The sequence below is a fragment of the Panthera leo genome, chromosome C1 (genome assembly GCF_018350215.1).
Source record: "Panthera leo isolate Ple1 chromosome C1, P.leo_Ple1_pat1.1, whole genome shotgun sequence".
In the NCBI taxonomy this organism is placed as follows: Eukaryota; Metazoa; Chordata; class Mammalia; order Carnivora; family Felidae; genus Panthera; species Panthera leo.
Genome location: NC_056686.1, coordinates 101,222,253 through 101,240,018, shown reverse-complemented (window position 1 = coordinate 101,240,018; position 17,766 = coordinate 101,222,253). Strand labels below are relative to the sequence as shown.

Here is a 17,766-nt window from a genome sequence, read left to right as displayed (position 1 = left end):
AGGACTATGTCACCTCGTTTTCTCTACCCTCCTTGCCCTGCCTTCCCCGTAGTCCCTGAACTTCCCTTCCCTCTACTTAGAAGTGAAGCAGTTAATTTTAAAGAAAAGTCAATAATCAGAAGCTATGTTCAAAGCTTTAAAAGAAGCCCCAGCCTGGACTCTGTTCCGAGGACTTGGAATATCAGCAAGAATATGTCTGAGATAACTTGGACAGTTATGTTGAAATTGTGCCCATCAGCACCTCATATATATGACAGAGAGAGAATTTATTGACGGGTAAAGTAGGCACTGTGTGCATATTTCAATTAATGGAACCTCCAGTATCAATGAAACAGAGAAGCCTTAATGTATTCGTAAAATCCTGGATGTTTCCTGTGGTCTGACTGTCTCAAGTAAGTGACCCTCAACGACCAGCTTGATTATTAGATGATAAAATACAGGTAAATATTTACAGAAAGGTCTTGGCCTTTTTGCTTGAGGTATAGTTTCTGGGACCAAACCCTTTCTTTGCCTTCAGGTGGGTGTTTTTTAAGGCAACGGAAACTCAAAGTGTATCTGCCCTGCTTGCCTCTGTTGATTTAAGAAGGCTGTAAAGCCACAGCGATTTGACAATTTCATTGACTCCACATATTCACTGATAGAGCTGGGGCAGTCTGTGTCTGTGTCACTGTGGTAATTATGACATCGTCCTGTGCTAGAGAAACCGGCAGCGCTACTCTCTGTTCAACTCCATTCGTGATATTAGTGACCTTGACCTTTAACAATTAAGGTGGGTTTTTTTTTTTCCATGCAGACCAGACATCCTTTGAAGAAAGCTCAGAGGAAAAGTCCATCATAGTTACGACTTACTCGCAAATAATCTGAATTGGGCTAATTTCTTCTTCCTTTTGCATTTCAGTGTCATCTATACCTTGCGCTCTTCCAGACGAATTGCCCCCAGTGGTGATATCTCTCAGTGCCTATGTCTATACCACTTCTCAGACAAATCACCACAGATCTTTAAAACGTCAGTGCATTTCTTGGCGTTATTTACAACTCCCTTTGCTGACTTTTCTCCTTGGCAGGACCGGACTGGAAGCCATCATGGAGACTTACGCGTTCTGGAGACCCCCTGTGCGCACACTCACCTTTGAGGATTTCACCACCATGCAAAAGCAGCAAGGTAAAGTCGTGGGGCACGGCCTCTGCCTGGTGATAGTGCCGAGGAGAGTGGGAGCAGAACTGAATATAGCACATCTGGCCCCAAGCCAAGCCATGAGTTACACCCGTTCTTCTAGAACGAAGAGTACTTGGTAGCGCCCTAAATAACCAAAGCATAACCACTTGCACAAACAAGCCAGTTCCAGAGGCAGCACGCTTTCACTCTTCCTAAAAGCAGGGTTAGGTTCACGATTATGATGGTGGTGAAATTATTACTTCTACCCCTGAACGTTCACATAGCCCTTGGTACTCGAAGAGATCTTCATAATAACATCATTTATTCCTCATGGCAGCCTTATCAGTTTTCTTAATCTAGTTTTGTAGATGAGAACAAACTCGGCCTGCACAACGGCAGTGAATTGCTCAGGTCTGACAGCGAGGGGGGGGGCTGCCACAAGCCCGTCGGAGTCTCGCGACTTGTGTTCCCTCCTGTTCTTGTTTACGTGGAACAACACCTGCCTCAGGTTGATGGGCTGGGTGGACTTTTTCCTTACACTGATTTGTCCTTTCTTCCAGTATCTGCCCTCTCTGGCAGCTCAGGTTGGGAAGCCTGTGGCCTGTGCACAGGTGACTCGTGGGCTGACCTCGACTCCTTTCTTCAGTCCCATTGGTGGCTCTTCCCAGCACAGCCCCTGTTCACCTGGGGAAGCTTCCAGAGTGTCAGATGCTTTATAAGCCTCCCTCTCCAACCTCCTCCCGTCCCAGAGTGGCATGGGCCAAAATTACAGACAAAGCTTATTCTGTTCTGTCACATGGCTGCCGTTAATAGAGCCCCGAGTTTTGAAATTGTGGCTCTGCCATATGGGAGACCCTTTTAGGACTTGATGATACATTATATTACATTCCCCTCCCAGGGGAGCTTCTGGTGGTTTGCACGCTAAATTAGGTTTTGTAACCTAAATTATTGCGCTCTCTCAGATTGTAAGATAAAGCGATTGAAAACATAGGGTCTGGAGTCAGACCGCTTGGGTTAGGCTCTTCCTAGCTTTGGGACCTTGACCAAGTCCCTAATCCTTTCTGATACTTAGTTTTCTCATGTGCAAAATGGAGAATTTTTGTGAGGATTAAATGAGACAATGGAAACAGGGGAAGCACTCACGACATGCTAGCTCTCGTGGTGGTGGTGGCGGTGGTCGTCATCGCCACCATCTCTGTCCCTCTCTGTCCCTGTACATGGATACCTGAGAGGCAGATGCATCAGGGACGAGAGATACTGCCTTTCTGATGATTAGTTATTTAAAACACGATTAGACCATTCACCTTCACAGGGATCTGGTGAGGCAAGTGATCCAGAATTTCTGTCTCTCTCTCTCTCTTTTTTTTTAATAAATGGAGGAGAAATGGAAGCCCTCTGTATGAAGCAGCCTTCTCCTCATAATCCTGTGAGAAAAGAAGGGTCAATGCATCTTCAGGGTGTTGCTATTGCTTCTAGGCTCTCGTGGCCCTTACGAGGCAGAGGTATTCTGACAGTTGGGAAATCTGGGTCTCCATCTTAGATGGCCACTACCTCTCTGTAACCTTGGGCAAGGTACTTCTAGTGAATCTGTTTTCTTCACCCACCAAAGAGGGGTAATTTTTTACAAGATCACTTATGTAAACACACTTCATAAAGGAACATGTGTCATTCTCATGCAAAGATACTTACTTGATCCTGTTTATTTCTGAGGTGGCTCCTTGCTTCTTTGCCCTTGCTTTATGTTGATTTTGCAAGCTCTAGCTAAGCAAGAGTTTGTATCATGGAGGCTGGTGTGAGAATGTTGGCAGGGGTATTGCCAGTTCTTGAGAAGCAGGCATGGGTGGGGACATAGTGTTCACTGCTGTGTTCTCAAGAACTGTCATAGGGCCTGGCACCCCGGAAGTACCTAATGAACAATGCCAAGTGAAGTCACTTGGTGGCACTGTGGCTCAGGTAGGCAGGGCCACTGTCTGATACATGTGCTTGGAGCACAACTACCTAGTATGTGTGTAGATGTGGATGTGGAGTGATGACTGGGGTTGGCAACCTGTATTTCAGCAGCACGTGGGGCCGTTAGGCAGGCACAGGCACAGGGAACTGGCATGAGTTGCTTAGGTGTGTAACATGGCCGGTTTCACGGTGTTTCTATCAAAAATTTATCCATATGATAAATTTATTGTTGACACTTGGGAAACAATGGTTTAAGAGAAACTGGACTTTTGAAGCAAAATGTCACACTTAATTAGGGAGTCCATTTTTTATTGGTGGGGGATGAACTTGGAATTACTAGATACATATGGTAGTGGGATGGGGCTGGAGGAAAAGCCAAAATTCTGTTCAATTGTTTAATTGGAATCCATTTTTGAACTATACATTGAACTTGATCCAGATTCTCATTATTAAAAAATATGTGGCTTCGTTTCTTCACATTAACAAAGGACATAAAAGAAACAACATTCACTCCCTCCTCCCTTAAGAACTAAGAATTCTGGTAGCTCTGGACAGTATCACATATGAAACGAAGAAAAGAGACATAGCCACCTGTGTTGAACTGTCTCGTGTCTTAGAAGGAGTAGAAAGTGATGACCTTCTAGAGGAAACTTCGGTGGCAGACTGATCTTGTAGTAATTCCCTTTTGGTGAAGAGAGTATTGGCAGTGTTGACACGAAACCTAAGCTCCACATAATGACTGACTTACCCAGTGTCCATATAACCTCACTGCTTCAGACACATGAATATCTGGCATGTCAAATACATGGCCCTAAGACTGTTTTCTACTGCTGCTTCTGCTGCTGTTGCTGGAAGCTAGACTCTTCTGTCTGAATGAGGTTACAGATGCTCTTTTCATCCCGTCCTTGCTGTCATTTTTATTTCTCTTTCGTGAAGACCCATTTGTTGGTAACATTGCAAGGAAAGCCCTTAGTTGAATTAGCCTCAGTTTTGCAAAAACCCAAATCCTTCTGTTTAAAAAAATATATTGAATGGGTATTCTATATAGTTGTTTTCTCCTATGGAGAAGCATGCATGGGATTCATTATCCTCTGCCTTTTACACAAAGAGAAACCAAGGCACAGAGCAAAGTCTGCTCACATATCTGCAGGTAAATGGTGGCAGAAGTGAGCTTAGGATTCCGAAGTGCGTCTCCATCTTGACAGGGCAGTTCCCTTTCCATTAGACCACATTTGATTTCTTCATTCTTACTAGAGCTTTGATTGTCCACAACATTGTTTTTTAGTTTACACTTCCAATTGATGTTTTCTGGCCAACACCTTGAGCATTAATTCTAAATAGGTCGATATTCTATTTTTATGAAGTCAAGTGTATGGTCTTACCTTCAGATGTCTTCATTTAGAATCAGCAAGGGAGTTCACATGTTTGGAGAGTCTGGAGATAGGATTCTATTTCAGGAGGGGCTTCTGCCTGAACACTGCTAGTGGCAGGGACAAAATGAACTAACCAAGTAGGTGATGCTTGGGGACGTTGACTGAGGCAACACAGGTAGAGAAGAAAAAAGAAGAGCCCAGGTCAGTTATGGCCAAGTGCAGTCCTGTTGTTCTGATGATATATACAGTGGAGCTGTTTGTATGGCCCAAACCGAAAGAGCTTGTGTGACCACCATCCGTGTCCAAGGGGCTGACAACTCTTGTACCAGGAAGGAACCATCTTGGACCAGTGACACCAGAGCTGACAGTCCATCTCCATCTGTGGAAATAAGGAGACCTGCCATTTATGGAACGCTCCCTCTTCCTCAAATGGTAGCAGACATCACCAGAAAAGATTGGGTCTTTTAATGTTTGTCAGGCAGTTAAAAGGATATGAGCATCTCTGTTGGTGCTGGGATTTTCATCAGCTTGATTTATAACAATTAGAGGTTGGTCCTGGAAAGGGATCAGAAACTGAGAAATTCAAACCAGTAAAACACAGGGAAAGGGGACAGTTCAAGGGACAGCTTGTCTTTGAATTACTGTGGATTACTCTGTAATGATTCTGAGATAGCTACTTACACAGATCTCATGTATCACTGAGGTGAGGAAGGATGGCTGTGAGGAGCTCGTGACAGGGATTGACAGGGTGTCTGAACTCAGTCCACTAAAACAGTGGCGACATACATTTTGTTTTGTCCCAAAGTCCCTGATGCTCAATGTGTCCAGAAATCTAGCACACGATTTACCTTACAGACTTGGCGCCCTCTCCTGGGGGAAGAACACCACTATATATATGCATCATCCTGGGTGTTTCCCTGCCTCCTTCCCCACCGTAGGTAGCCCCCATCTCCAAGTTCTGGAATCCATCCACACCTTTAATCTCCCTTGCCACCACCTGCTCCAGGCTCCCACCTGACTTCATCCTCAGACCCCCCACGGTGGTAACATAGCTGTGAGCAGCAGTAGACCTACATCTTAAGTCTCAATTTGAGGGAAAGGGTCATGTGCCCCTCTTAAGGTTTCTAGCAAAATCTCTGAGTCTCATTGACTCAAATTGCGTCACCCCCGAACCAATTACTGTGGTCAGGGGTGGGGAATATGATGCGTGGACCATCCAGCTCTTAGTCACATGCCTTCCCTGGAGGTAGGGGTGGAGAGCTGAGAGTGGGGGACGGGGGGGTTTCTCAGTGGGAAGCTGGGTACTGTGGCCAGGAGACAGGCAGATCAGCCCTCAATGGCAATCACAATCGGTGTGTACATGGCCGCAGGGAAGGCAGTAAAACAAGGAGCAGAGAAAACAGACCAGTTCATGGAATGTGAAAAAACAGGGCCACCCCAGCTAGGCAAGGTGGTAGGTGTGAAACAGGGCCATCCAGGAAACAGAGAGACTCAGAACCCAAAAGACCAATGTGAAAAATGAGAATTGGGTGAATATATTACAAGCTAGATTAGGGGCACCAGGTAAGCATCTGACTTTGGCTCAGGTCATGATCTCACGGTTTGTGGGTTAGAGCCTTACATGGGGCTCTCTGCTGTCAGCGCAAACCCTGCTTCTGATCCTCTGTCTCACTCTCTCTCTCTCTCTCAAAAATTAACATTTTAAAAAAAGGAAGAGGTCTGGATCTATGTATATCTTTAAGCTTTATGGAGAAGGATGCATTAAGAGTCTTTCTAAGATTGAAACCACACAATTCTCATTAGCACTATAATGTTTCACATTTGCATTCTAAGAAGGGCCCTCATTTCAACTAAGGGTAATTCCATAGTAGGGAGGAATGGAGTTGTGATCCTTAACTTTATGGCTTTTGGGTTTATTCCCTGGGATCAGTCCACAGGGTGCTGACATCTTACCTTTTCCCTGTTTGAATGCCTCAAAGGCGGCTACTCAGGGACACAGTGATCCCACATTCTCCAAGGAACACATGCCACCAAGTTATATGAGAGAAGAGTCTGGCTTATGCAACCAAGTAATTACATGGAAATTTATTCTTTACTAGCCCAGATGGGGTCTTGTTTTTACTGTTTTTCGATTTTTTTTGGGGGGGGGAAAGCACAACAAAATAAACCCAAAAGGAAACTGTATGTGAACGCCTCCATATTACAATCTGGAAGTGATCAATTTAAAGATGCAAAAGTCAGCAGGTTTGGTATTCAGGATTTTCATGGTCACATTGTACTTGTCTTCATGGTACACAAGTATATTCTAGGTTATTGTCCTCGTATGGAATCACTGCTAAACATGTATTCTTTTTGGTTATTTTGGCTGTGAGCCTTGAATATTGGAACAAGTTAATGTTGAATATGAATTTCAATGAGTATCTCCTCACTTGGGTCCATGGGTAAAACAAGATGCAGGGAGGTGGGGCGGGTGGGGGATGGGTCCTGGAATACCAGAGAGTTTTCAGCTACTTAGGGCATTACATTTTAATCACCTCTCAGACATGGATTAAGGCCTCTGGGGACAGTGGGAAAGACACCAACCTACCTATTTGTGTTCAATTCCGCTTGCTTGATCTGAGAATAGAGACACAGAGCATGGAATTTCCATTCTAGGCAGGGGTGAGGCGAGAGGGAAAGATAGTTCAGAGAGGAAACAGAGCTGGTTTAGCCTTTGGGAGTACAGGCTTAGTGGGCCCATAGTGGTCACGGGCCCAGTGCTCTGTCATTCGCAACCATGGAAGCTCCTCCAGCCTGTTACATCCGGGCATCTAGCTGTGACATATGCTCACCAGAGTGCAGGGAGGCCAGACATGCTCAGCTCCGTGGACAGAAGCCAACACCTGAGAGTCTCCCCATCAGAACCCAAATGCCCTGTGATTCCTTTCTCCTTCTTTCACTCCTTCTTCACTGACAGAAGGGACAAGAAATGGAAATAAATATTTAATGCCTTTGTGCACTTTGTATTATATGTTATTTCATCTGTTTCTCAGAACATCCCTACAAAGGTAGATACCCGAAATTCCATTTGTATAGAGAGAGGCTAACTTGCAAGGTCCCGTAATCAGTAAGACAGCTGGGCAATCCAAACGCTACAGCCCACACTCATCTATTAAATCAAGCTTCAGTCAAGAAAGACCCTGAGAGCATTCAGGACCTGGCTGTGGCAGAGGGGTGAGGCGAGAATGTTATACAAGAAAGGGAGGTGTGCTTTTCTCTGAGAGGCAGCTCTGCCCCCTTTGTATCAGTGTCGCCTGGCCTTCCACTCTGCCCTAGCTCTTCTGTGATGAGAGGCCTCAGGCAGCCGAGTGTTGAGATGCACAGGGAGGGCAGCCTGCCTCCTTATGCTTATTTAGCGCTTGGCTGGCACTTCCGATCTTGTTTGACAGCCGACAAGCTGTTGGATCATGCAAGAGTAAAGACTTCTCGGTATCTCGTTTGCTTCTCTGCAAAATGAGTGCCTCAGTCTTCTCTTTCTACGTGGACTTTGAAAACTAGCTATCGTTTGTATTGAGTACTTTAAGTGCACAAGAGCACTTCTTCAAAGTGAATGGAAGCAATGTGACCTTCTCCTGGACAGGCTTGCTCCCCGGCTTCAAACACTGGTTCATGTGGGGGCTCCCGCCCCCTGAAACTCAGCAGGCCACCAAGTCTCATTTCCAGGGAGTGTCATCTAAAAGCCAAAGCAAGCTGACTACAAACTTTTTAACATGTACCTCTCATCTGCTCAGCAGAAATCCCTGTGACTTGTTAATAGCTCCCTTCTTATTTTTTTGTAGTGAAACCAATTGAGGCTTTAAATCAGTACCATTCGTTCCATCTCGGGCCATCTGAGAAAACCATTTAGAGTTGTAAAAAGTCATCTGTTGCATCTTGCGCTTCCTGCTGCAGGGCGAGGGCCAGTGCCTGACAGAGCGAACCCACAACAGGACGGTACAGTGTGCCGAACAGGGGGTCTCTTCGGGGACCCCATAAACACCAGATCTGGGAGAGCAAGAACGGACCTTCAAAGAGAGGAGACCAGATACATATCCCATAAAACACAAACCTCTTTACAGCTGGAGTCAAGTTTCTCCACTTGCGCCACAGCGCTGCTTTCACCGAAGCTCATAGTGTTTAGGGTGGAAGAGGAGGAAGATGTGTGCAGAATGCCGCTTGCAGAAAACGAATCTCTGACCTTCCCCGGCCGGCCCTGTCGCCGAGGCCACGCAGTGGTCCAAAAACAAGAAGTGGGAGATGTTCTTCCTCCTCCTTCTCAGCTGTCCCCTTCCCAAACTCCTTTATATTAAAAGGATTCCTTGAAAAGTCCTTGTTGGCCATGCACACTTTTGTGTAAGTTTCATCCTCAGACGCAAATAGAATTCTGCAAGGATAGAAAGTGAAGCCTTATCAGTTTGAGACCGTCTTTCAGAGATGAGGAGAACGAAGAGGCAGGACACGTTGCCTGTGGTCATCAGCCGGGTGGAGGCCGGCAGACCTAGAATGTGTCTGGGTGCTGTTCCTATGACTGTCAGCTGCTGGCTTCCTTCTCCCAGGGGTGTTGACAATGTTGGCCTTCTCTCAGTTTGTGGAATAAAAATCTTTTCGCGAATCCTCTTAAAGGAATTTAAGGCATGAAGAAGAAACAAAAGAAGGAGAATTTCCTGAAATGACTCTAACTAAAATCAGCTCCTGTTTGTAGTTCTACCTTGGAAGTTTCATGGGGAAATTTTTGTCACCAAGGAAGAAGTGATACTAGTTGGGTTTTGTAAAAATTTAACTCTAACAAAGCTGTTGGCAGGAGCTAAGTTTGTACTTCAATACTACTACCATATCTGTGCACGTAGGCTGAGGCTAAAAATTAACTTTGGGTTTCTCTTTGAGGTATCTGCGTCTTGGTGTGCACATCTGGATCCTCCTCCCTGGCACACTGCGGATGGTTCCTCTGTATCTCAATATCTCTGGAATCCTGCTGGTTTTCTTCCCATTTCTCTCACGGATAAAAACCTTATTCCTGTTCCTTTCCACTTAAAATGTCCTTTACCCTTTTATAGCAGATCAGGTTCCTCACATGAGTTGTGGATGACCTGAAGATAACCAGGCTCGTGGCGGAGGGGGGGGGGGGGTAGCTGTGCTTTTAAAGAACTCTGGGAAATTCCCAACCTTGCCCCGAAGGAGGGAGTCCATCATCGGAGGGTCTCTGTGGAGGACAAAGCAGCCTCCTGTTCTGGAATTCAGATGACAGCTCCAGCGGCCCCAGCAGTCCCCACTGTCTTTGCCAGTGGGCAAGGCAAAAAGCGGTTGCTACCCTGCTGCTTCCTAGCCCTGGGAAAGGAGAAGCTTGGAAAGGCCATTCTTTTTTTTTTTTTTTTTTTTCTTTGGCTTCTGAGAACACATTTGAAGTAGGTTGGGTTGAACTGGCCCTTCATCTGTTGGTGCATCAGCCGCCAATCCAGTTCTAATATCCACACGTCAGAGAAGCAACTCTTTCAAACACAGATACAGGGACTTTAGGAGATGGAGCTGGAGTTCCTCTACCCCAAAGTGTGGTCTCTATGCCAGTAAGCAGCATCAATCTCAGAAATGCACGTTCTCAGGCCCTGCCCCAGACCTATAGAATCAGAAACTCGGGGTGGTGGGTGGGGACAGTCAGCAATCTATTTTAACAAGCCTTCCAGGTGATTCTCATGGCCCTTAAAGTTTAAGGATTGCTATTCTGGGTACTTTGAAAGAAGGAATTTGGGTTTTATCATTGCTTTTCACCCCCGGCTGCACATTAGAATCATTTGATTGCTGTTTAGTTGGTCTGAGGTGGGATCCTGTCACTTAAAGCTTGTAGCTTCTCCTAACTTATCCAATTCAATATCTCATCTTCTGGATAAAGAAACAAACCCAGAGAAGATAAGTGATGTGCTCAGGGTCAGCTGGGGGGGGGGGGGTGTGATTCGTGTGGCAGAGCTGTGAGGGCGCAGGTCTCCTGACTTTGTGACTGTCTGAACCCCTGCCCTCACAAATATCCCAAATCCACAGACTACATTTACAGACCTTGTTCCAGTCTCTGAGACTGGACAGGGTCTTACAGAGGGAGATTGGCAGACCCTCTGGATTATGATGATTTAGTTACAGGTTAGCTCTGCTTTATGCTAACCTAGCTCTTCCGGTTGTACTCATAATACCTCTCATATGACAGAACTTCAGGCCAGTGCCTCCCTTCCTACTACCTGGGCCCCTCTCAGTCCTCAACCTTGACCCAGTGCCCCATTTCCTCTGTGGGTATGGTCCTGAGATTTGGTATGCTGTGTTTTTACCTGGAAGACTAAATATGGCAAAGTCTGCAACAGTCCCTGGTGAAAACATATATTTCATGCCTTTCCACTGAGAACGGAAGAAGTTTTGTGGGGGGATTTTAATGCTGAGTACCAGAGGTCTTACTGGAAAGTGAATTTGTTTCTTCTTCGTGCCTCAAGTGAGAAATGGCAAAGTGAATATTTGAAGGGTTTTTTTTTTTAAAGACTTTGAAGGCATTTACACACAAACAAAAGTTTAGTGTTCTTTTGTGTCATCTCTGTCTTTTTTGGAGAGTGTGTGTGTGTGCACACGCGTGTGCCTATGTATGTGTGCACAGATAGAATCACTTAGGTCTGCTGAGTTAAGAGAAAGCTGTGGTTCTGTAAAAATCAGCCCGTCTGGGACATTTGAGGGTACCTCCTGCATGGCTTGCCTCTGGCCTGGACGGGCCTCTGTCTCAATGGTATTTACCTTTTATTTTTCAGGGGGCAGCACAGGCACTTCCCCGACCACCTCCAGCACTGGGACACCATCGCCTTCAGCTTCTTCTCACCTTTTGTCTCCATCCTGTTCTCCTCCAACATTTCACCTGGCCCCCAACACTTTCAACGTGGGCTGTCGAGAGAGCCAGCTGTGCAATCTAAACCTCTCTGATTATCCACCATGTGCCCGAAGCAACATGGCTGCCTTGCAGAGCTACCCGGGGCTGAGTGACAGTGGCTACAACAGGCTCCAGAGTGGCACTGCTTCAGCCACTCAGCCCTCCGAAACCTTCATGCCTCAGAGGACTCCATCCCTGATCTCAGGAATACCGACTCCTCCCTCGTTGCCTAGCAACAGCAAGATGGAAGCCTACGGTGGCCAGCTGGGGTCCTTCCCCACTTCCCAGTTCCAGTATGTCATGCAGGCCGGCAATGCAGCCTCGAGCTCCTCCTCACCACACATGTTCGGGGGCAGCCACATGCAGCAGAGCTCCTATAACGCCTTCTCTCTCCACAACCCTTACAATCTGTACGGATACAATTTCCCCACTTCTCCGAGGCTAGCCGCAAGCCCGGAAAAACTGAGCGCCTCTCAAAGCACTTTACTCTGTTCTTCTCCTTCCAACGGGGCCTTTGGAGAGAGGCAGTACCTGCCCACGGGGATGGAGCACAGCATGCACATGATTAGCCCTTCGCCCAACAACCAGCAGGCGACTAACACCTGTGACGGCCGGCAGTACGGGGCGGTCCCAGGCTCCTCCTCCCAGATGTCCGTGCACATGGTTTAATGGCCAGGCCGAACAGCACGGAGCCGGGGCCCCAGAGTCTCCACGGGCAGATCCTCCTCTTTGGGAGCCCAACGCCTTTGAAAAACGGGAACTGTGTATTTTTTTTTCTTTTTTCTTTTTTTCTGGAGGAGGAAAGCACATCCCGAAGAAGAACAAAAGACCTTTAAGCCACTGAAGGATACTTACCATGTGGAATCATCTCCGACTCAGTGGCCATTCTCCTGCCTTCCCAAACCTTAGTTTTATAAAGCATTGTCTACTCTAGAGTGGCCTTTGAAGAAACTGAATTATCATTTTATAATAATGTTAAGGGAGATGCTAGCATGTAGCAGCCATAAAAAGTTACCCCCACACAAATACAGACCTACCTATACGTACACACATACATACATGCATGCATGCACACACACACATACATATTTGCACACAAACTTACCTACAGCGATACACACACACACACACACACACACACACACACACAGACTTGGAACTGGGCGAACTCTGTGGAGGGGGGCCCAGGTGGGTGCTTTCACCAAGAATCGGTCTATGTACAACGCTAGATGGACTGGGCCAGCAGTAGCTGCCAACCTTTCTCCCCTGCAGCTTACCCTGTTTCTGGAATGAACCGTGTATCCTGGAACCCCCCTCCTACCCACAAGGGTGGACAGACACCACCACTACAACTGGACTTGGCTTCCTGAAAAAAGATGGCTTTTGAACTTTGGCTCTCCTAACTCTGTGTTCGATCGCTGACGTTCCCAGTGGTACCTGTGAAAAGGGAGTAAGAGTAGCCGAATGAGAAAAGAGAAGGAGTAGTGGGCAAGAGAGAGGCGGAGAGCAAGACTGAGAGAGGAAGTGTGAGCAATGGTGAGAGTGACAACGCACCGAGGAGATTGGTTTGGGGTCGTTTCTCTCCCTCCCCCTACAGGTGATAGAATCATGGCGTTACCTAGGAGTAAGCCTCTCTGGCACACTGTGCAGAGTCAGGGCACTGGAGAGAGGACCCGGGCAAGGAATGCACTTGGATCCCACAGCTCTGACCAGCATGATCCAGAAGAGGGGTGCGCTGCCTGGGAAGTGCCGATTCCAGAGCGCGAAGCCTGGCGGGGGAGGGGGAACAGGAGTGTGAAGAAGGAAGGGTGTTATAATCCCGACAGATGATACCAAGAGCAGAGGCGACAAATCGAGGCCTGGCCGTCTGCATGCCAGATCCAGACACCTGACCTGGATTGCCTGCCCCGCAGCCCCCGGGGCAGGAGAAATCCAGTCACGTTCCAGGGAATTACAGATGGGCCTTTCTGCATCCTTCCACCTGCCCTTAGGTCTCCATTTTTATCAAATAGTTTATTGCATTTTGAAGTTTGGGTTTTTTTCCTTCATCTTTCCCTTTCCCCTCAAATCCTTTAATGTTAAGAAAACAAGTAAAGTTTGGTGCAAGCTAAACTTTTTAAGTGGTGTGGAAATGCAAATAATACCAAGTAATACAGATATTATTAAGATTTTTGGTTTTGAGGTGTTGTAGATAAATGTATTTATGTGCCTAGTGGGGAATCCAATATTATGAATATTAAAAAAGGGGGCAATAAAAAGGGTATGTAAAATATGTATGAAGTAAAGGTGTATAAAAAATTTGCCCTTATGCACGGAACTGTTTCTAAGTGCCAAGCACAGAAAGCCGCTAAATAAAATCTTTGCAATTGTTTCCTGTGTGTTTGTATGGAAAAAGTAAAAAGTCTATGTGTTTCCATTATGCTTTGTAATAAGCACAGCACGGTCATCTATACCACTTTACGTGATCTCTGTGTAGACCTCATGAAGTAGATATTACCATGCTCATTTTATGATTAGTAACTGCGCTCCAGAGAGGTTGAGCGGATTATCCAGGATCACAGAGTGTCAGAGAGGGAGCCAGGACTTGAAACCAGGTCTAACTCTATGGGATGTTCACCTCTCACATTAGCTGCAGATGCCAGTGAGTCTAACAGCGATCCTCACCCTGGCTATGTGCCCGGCATGATACCATTCTATGACTATCTCCTCTCATTCTCCCACTGTTCTGTGAGATATTTATCATCATTTCATAGATCTGGAAACAAACTTTAAAAAGTTTCAGTACTTGATAAAGGCCCTCAGGTAGCAAGTGATTGAGCTGGCGATTTGACCTCAGGGTCCTGCAGGGCCCCAGCAGTCCCATGAAGCACTTGGGCAATCGGGAAAGAAATTCTATCCAAAGGGAGTGAGGGGAGAGTGACTCTGAGGCTGTTTAATCATAAATTTATACCCCCCCCTTTAAACACACCACCGCAAGACCAGAGGCATGATTTTGAGTTCTCATGCACCAAATGACTGATAAGAGACTAATAAAGTGCCTCAGGCTGTTCACTTATAAACACTTCCATATTCTCTCATTTGAGCCTCACAGTGTCCAAGGACAGGGTGGGAAGTATTGTTTTTGCAAATGGGAGATGAGGATTCTTAAAGTTGTGACCCGCCAGTGGATTCAACATGGATGGGAAGCAGCAGAGCCAAACAGCAGAGCCCCCTGCTCTCCCTCCATCCTGGATCGTTTCCGGTTGACAGCGACGTTGGGAGTCCACTGACCCATTTCATCGGGGCTCGATTTCGGGGGTCAGGTTGTCCATGAGCACACCCACTCACTGGAAATGAAGCTTGGTTTGGGGGAGTAAAAACTTCTCCAATCATTGCATCAGTTTTATAAATGACTTCAAAGACTGGCATGCCAAGTTAATTCCATTAGCTATCACGTGGTTGCCAAAATAGCTGAGATAATGGCTGGATCTCCATTGGGCTAGATCCCCAGTCTCAATGGATTGTGGGTATGACATATCTCAAGATTTAAATAGGCACTATTTACTTGGAAATCTTGCAGTCAATCCTTGGCTTCATGATGGTAGATAGAAAACAACTACATATAAAGCTTACGGTTATTTCTTTCTGATTTAACAGCATACCAAATATTATGCACTGGCCTAATAGTGTTTGAGGTTTTAGCTAACAGATAATCATAATATGCCAAGAGCAAACTTTACATAGAAATTTCCATACTTTCATTGAACAGAATAATAATTTCAATCACTTACGAGTGTTAATTACAGAAAAATTCCTGTAATTTGTATTAATTAGAATGGTCCAAATCAATTACATCTCAATTATGGCATATGTTTCTATCTATAAATGAGAAAGTAATAAAAACATTTATTTTAACAAACTGGATAAAGAATTTGTCAAGAATATGTCTTACCCCATTCTCTTTAAGTAATGGTGAGAATTCATTATAATTGGCACACTGATTACATACATAGAGGTAGTAGAAAGCTATTCTGCCCTCATGCATGTTTCTGGAGGAAAGGCTGTCTTGTTCCTCTTTGCATCCTAGGAAAGTTTGTGACCTAGTATAGAATCTCAATACATAGTCATTCTTACTGCTGAATGTGTCAACCAAACCCATTTTTCAAGGACAGTGCAAAATGGTTGCATGGCTGAATTAGCATTGACTCCAAATGAATGGGCCCGAATTAACAAAGATTTATTCTTCATATCGTATTCCATGGCAGATTAATGTAAATTTAATTTTGATACTAGCCTGCCAGGATCCCCTGTACATAATGGAGTACTGAAAAGAAAAAAAGGCATGTCATAGTTTCTTTCTTCAAAGCGTTCGCTATTCAGGCAGTCATGCACCTTGTGGAGCAAATGATATAAAAGACCAAAAATTCAGAGGAGATGCTCAGTGTAAGAAGGTGACATTGGAACTGTTTTCACGGGTTGAGCTTTGAATGATGCTCAGAATTTTTATGGAAGGAATGATGGGTTAAGAATCAAATAACTTTGGGGTGCCTGGGTGGCTCAGTTGGTTGAGCATCAGACTTCGGCTCAGGTCATGATCTCGCAGTTTGTGGTTTCGAGCCCCGTATTGGGCTCTGTGCTGACAGCTCAGAGCCTAGAGCCTGCTTCCAATTCTGTGTCTCCCTCTCTGTCTGCCCCCGCCCCGCCCCCCTCGCTCATGCTCTGTCAAAAATAAATAAACATATAAAAAAAGAATCAAATAACTTAAAAGTCAATAAAATAAGTAACTTCTGGAGGAAAAATGATAGCATCTCAATTCAAATTTAGTAATTTAATAAAACAAGACATTCAGAACCTTCTTGTAGCCTACAGACTAATACCCTCTTCTATGAAATCTTTTATCATTAGTGGGGGTATAAAGGTTGAGATGAAAGGGCACAGTTTCTTGGCTGATGCTAAATGTTTGATTTATTCCTTAGTACTTGGAGGATTTCGGAGAAGCTCTGCTGTACCAATTTGCCTTCAGTAAACTAAAGGAGAGTTGTCCTCCTAAGGAAACCCAGCCACAAAGATAAATTTTCACAAAGCTTTTGTGTTTATGATTGCCAATTGGAGATCTGATTTCCAGAGAGGGCTATGCCTGTGACAGCTTCATTCATTCATCTGGATCAATTTCAATAAGCATGTATTTCATGCCTATTCTGTGTCAAGCACTGCCCTGGACATGAGGGTGTAGAGGTGAACAATTGGACACATTCCTGCCATTGAGGAGTTGTGGTCTGGTGAGAGACCACTATGGGATACGCTAGCAAACGAACAATGTAATTCCAGGCTCCGAGTATCATTTTGAGGTAATTACAAATAATAGGAATGTTAGAGAGTAATTGGAGAATGAGGATGGAGACTCCTTTAAATAGGGTTTTCTACGAAGGCTGCTCTAAGGAGATGACATTTGAGCAAGTACAAATGCGGAAGTTGCCTCAGAATTTGCTTCTCCAACTTAAACCGAGGGCAGCCATATCCTTACTGGAAGATGTGCTCTGCTAGTCTTCCATCAGCTGAGGCTGGGTATTTCGTTCTTCCCTGGGCTCTGTAGTATCATTCCTTATTTGCTGAAGCCTGGATGCTGGCCTTCTGGGATGGGGGCCATTTAGACACTCCTCAAATCTAAATCTATCTTCCACATGGCCCCAGTAATGTCCTATTTTCATGACTAAACAAAGGATCAATTAATTAATAACAGTCAGGTAAATGGTGAATAACAGATAATTAAAAAGTATTAAATATGGCTTGGCATTCTATAATCTTCTCAGAACTGTTCTATGTAATATGGAGATGTAGAAAATGTCTACCTTCACAAAGATTTCAGCTTAGTTGAGGAGTCAAGATAATATGCATGTGAAACAGTGAACAGTGAAAGTATTGCATTTGTTGTAAAGACCATGTATTCTAGAGAAGTTTAGAAGGAAACACATTTTTATTGAGTTTTTATTACATGTTATGCATTGGGCAAGTTTATCCTATAATCCTTGCAACTACTCTACGGAATTTGTATTTCAATCCCTATTTTATAGATGGGGAAATAAAAACTCATAGAGGTTAGCAGTGTGCACAAAATCACAAGAGCTTGTAAGTAACAAAGACAGGGCTCCAGCCCAGGTCTTTCCACCACTATGTTTTTCTGAGAATGAGATTCAAAGGGACTGTAGTAAAGAGAGGAGTGTTCATGGAGAAGGCGGAATTTGAATTGTTTGCAGAACTGGCAACCGTGTAAACTGAGGAGAGGGTGGGAAGCGGCACGTTAACGACAAGTATTTTCTATATGGGACAATGAGTTATGGCGGTTGGCAGTGGGGAGAGGATGTTCACCTTCTTAAGTCAACTCTCAAATGTCTTAAGTCAAA

The 17,766-nt window shown here is 45.1% G+C and overlaps 1 protein-coding gene and 1 long non-coding RNA gene across 2 annotated transcripts in view; one reads left to right on the top strand and one right to left on the bottom strand.

Annotated features, from left to right (window-relative positions):
- TBX15 (T-box transcription factor 15) overlaps positions 1 to 13,600 on the top strand; it is a 102,309-nt gene extending 88,709 nt beyond the window's left edge. The window contains exons 7-8 of the mRNA XM_042953624.1: positions 1,065 to 1,162; positions 11,271 to 13,600. Coding sequence (XP_042809558.1) covers positions 1,065 to 1,162; positions 11,271 to 12,055 — 883 coding nt within the window. The 3' untranslated portion in view covers positions 12,056 to 13,600. The remainder of the gene's footprint in view (positions 1 to 1,064; positions 1,163 to 11,270) is intronic.
- LOC122228546 lies at positions 3,399 to 11,345 on the bottom strand. The gene is made up of 2 exons (XR_006206656.1): positions 11,257 to 11,345; positions 3,399 to 4,858 (listed from the first exon to the last, which is right to left on the bottom strand). It is a non-coding gene; the product is annotated as an uncharacterized LOC122228546 (long non-coding RNA).
- Positions 13,601 to 17,766: the final 4,166 nt, after the last annotated feature.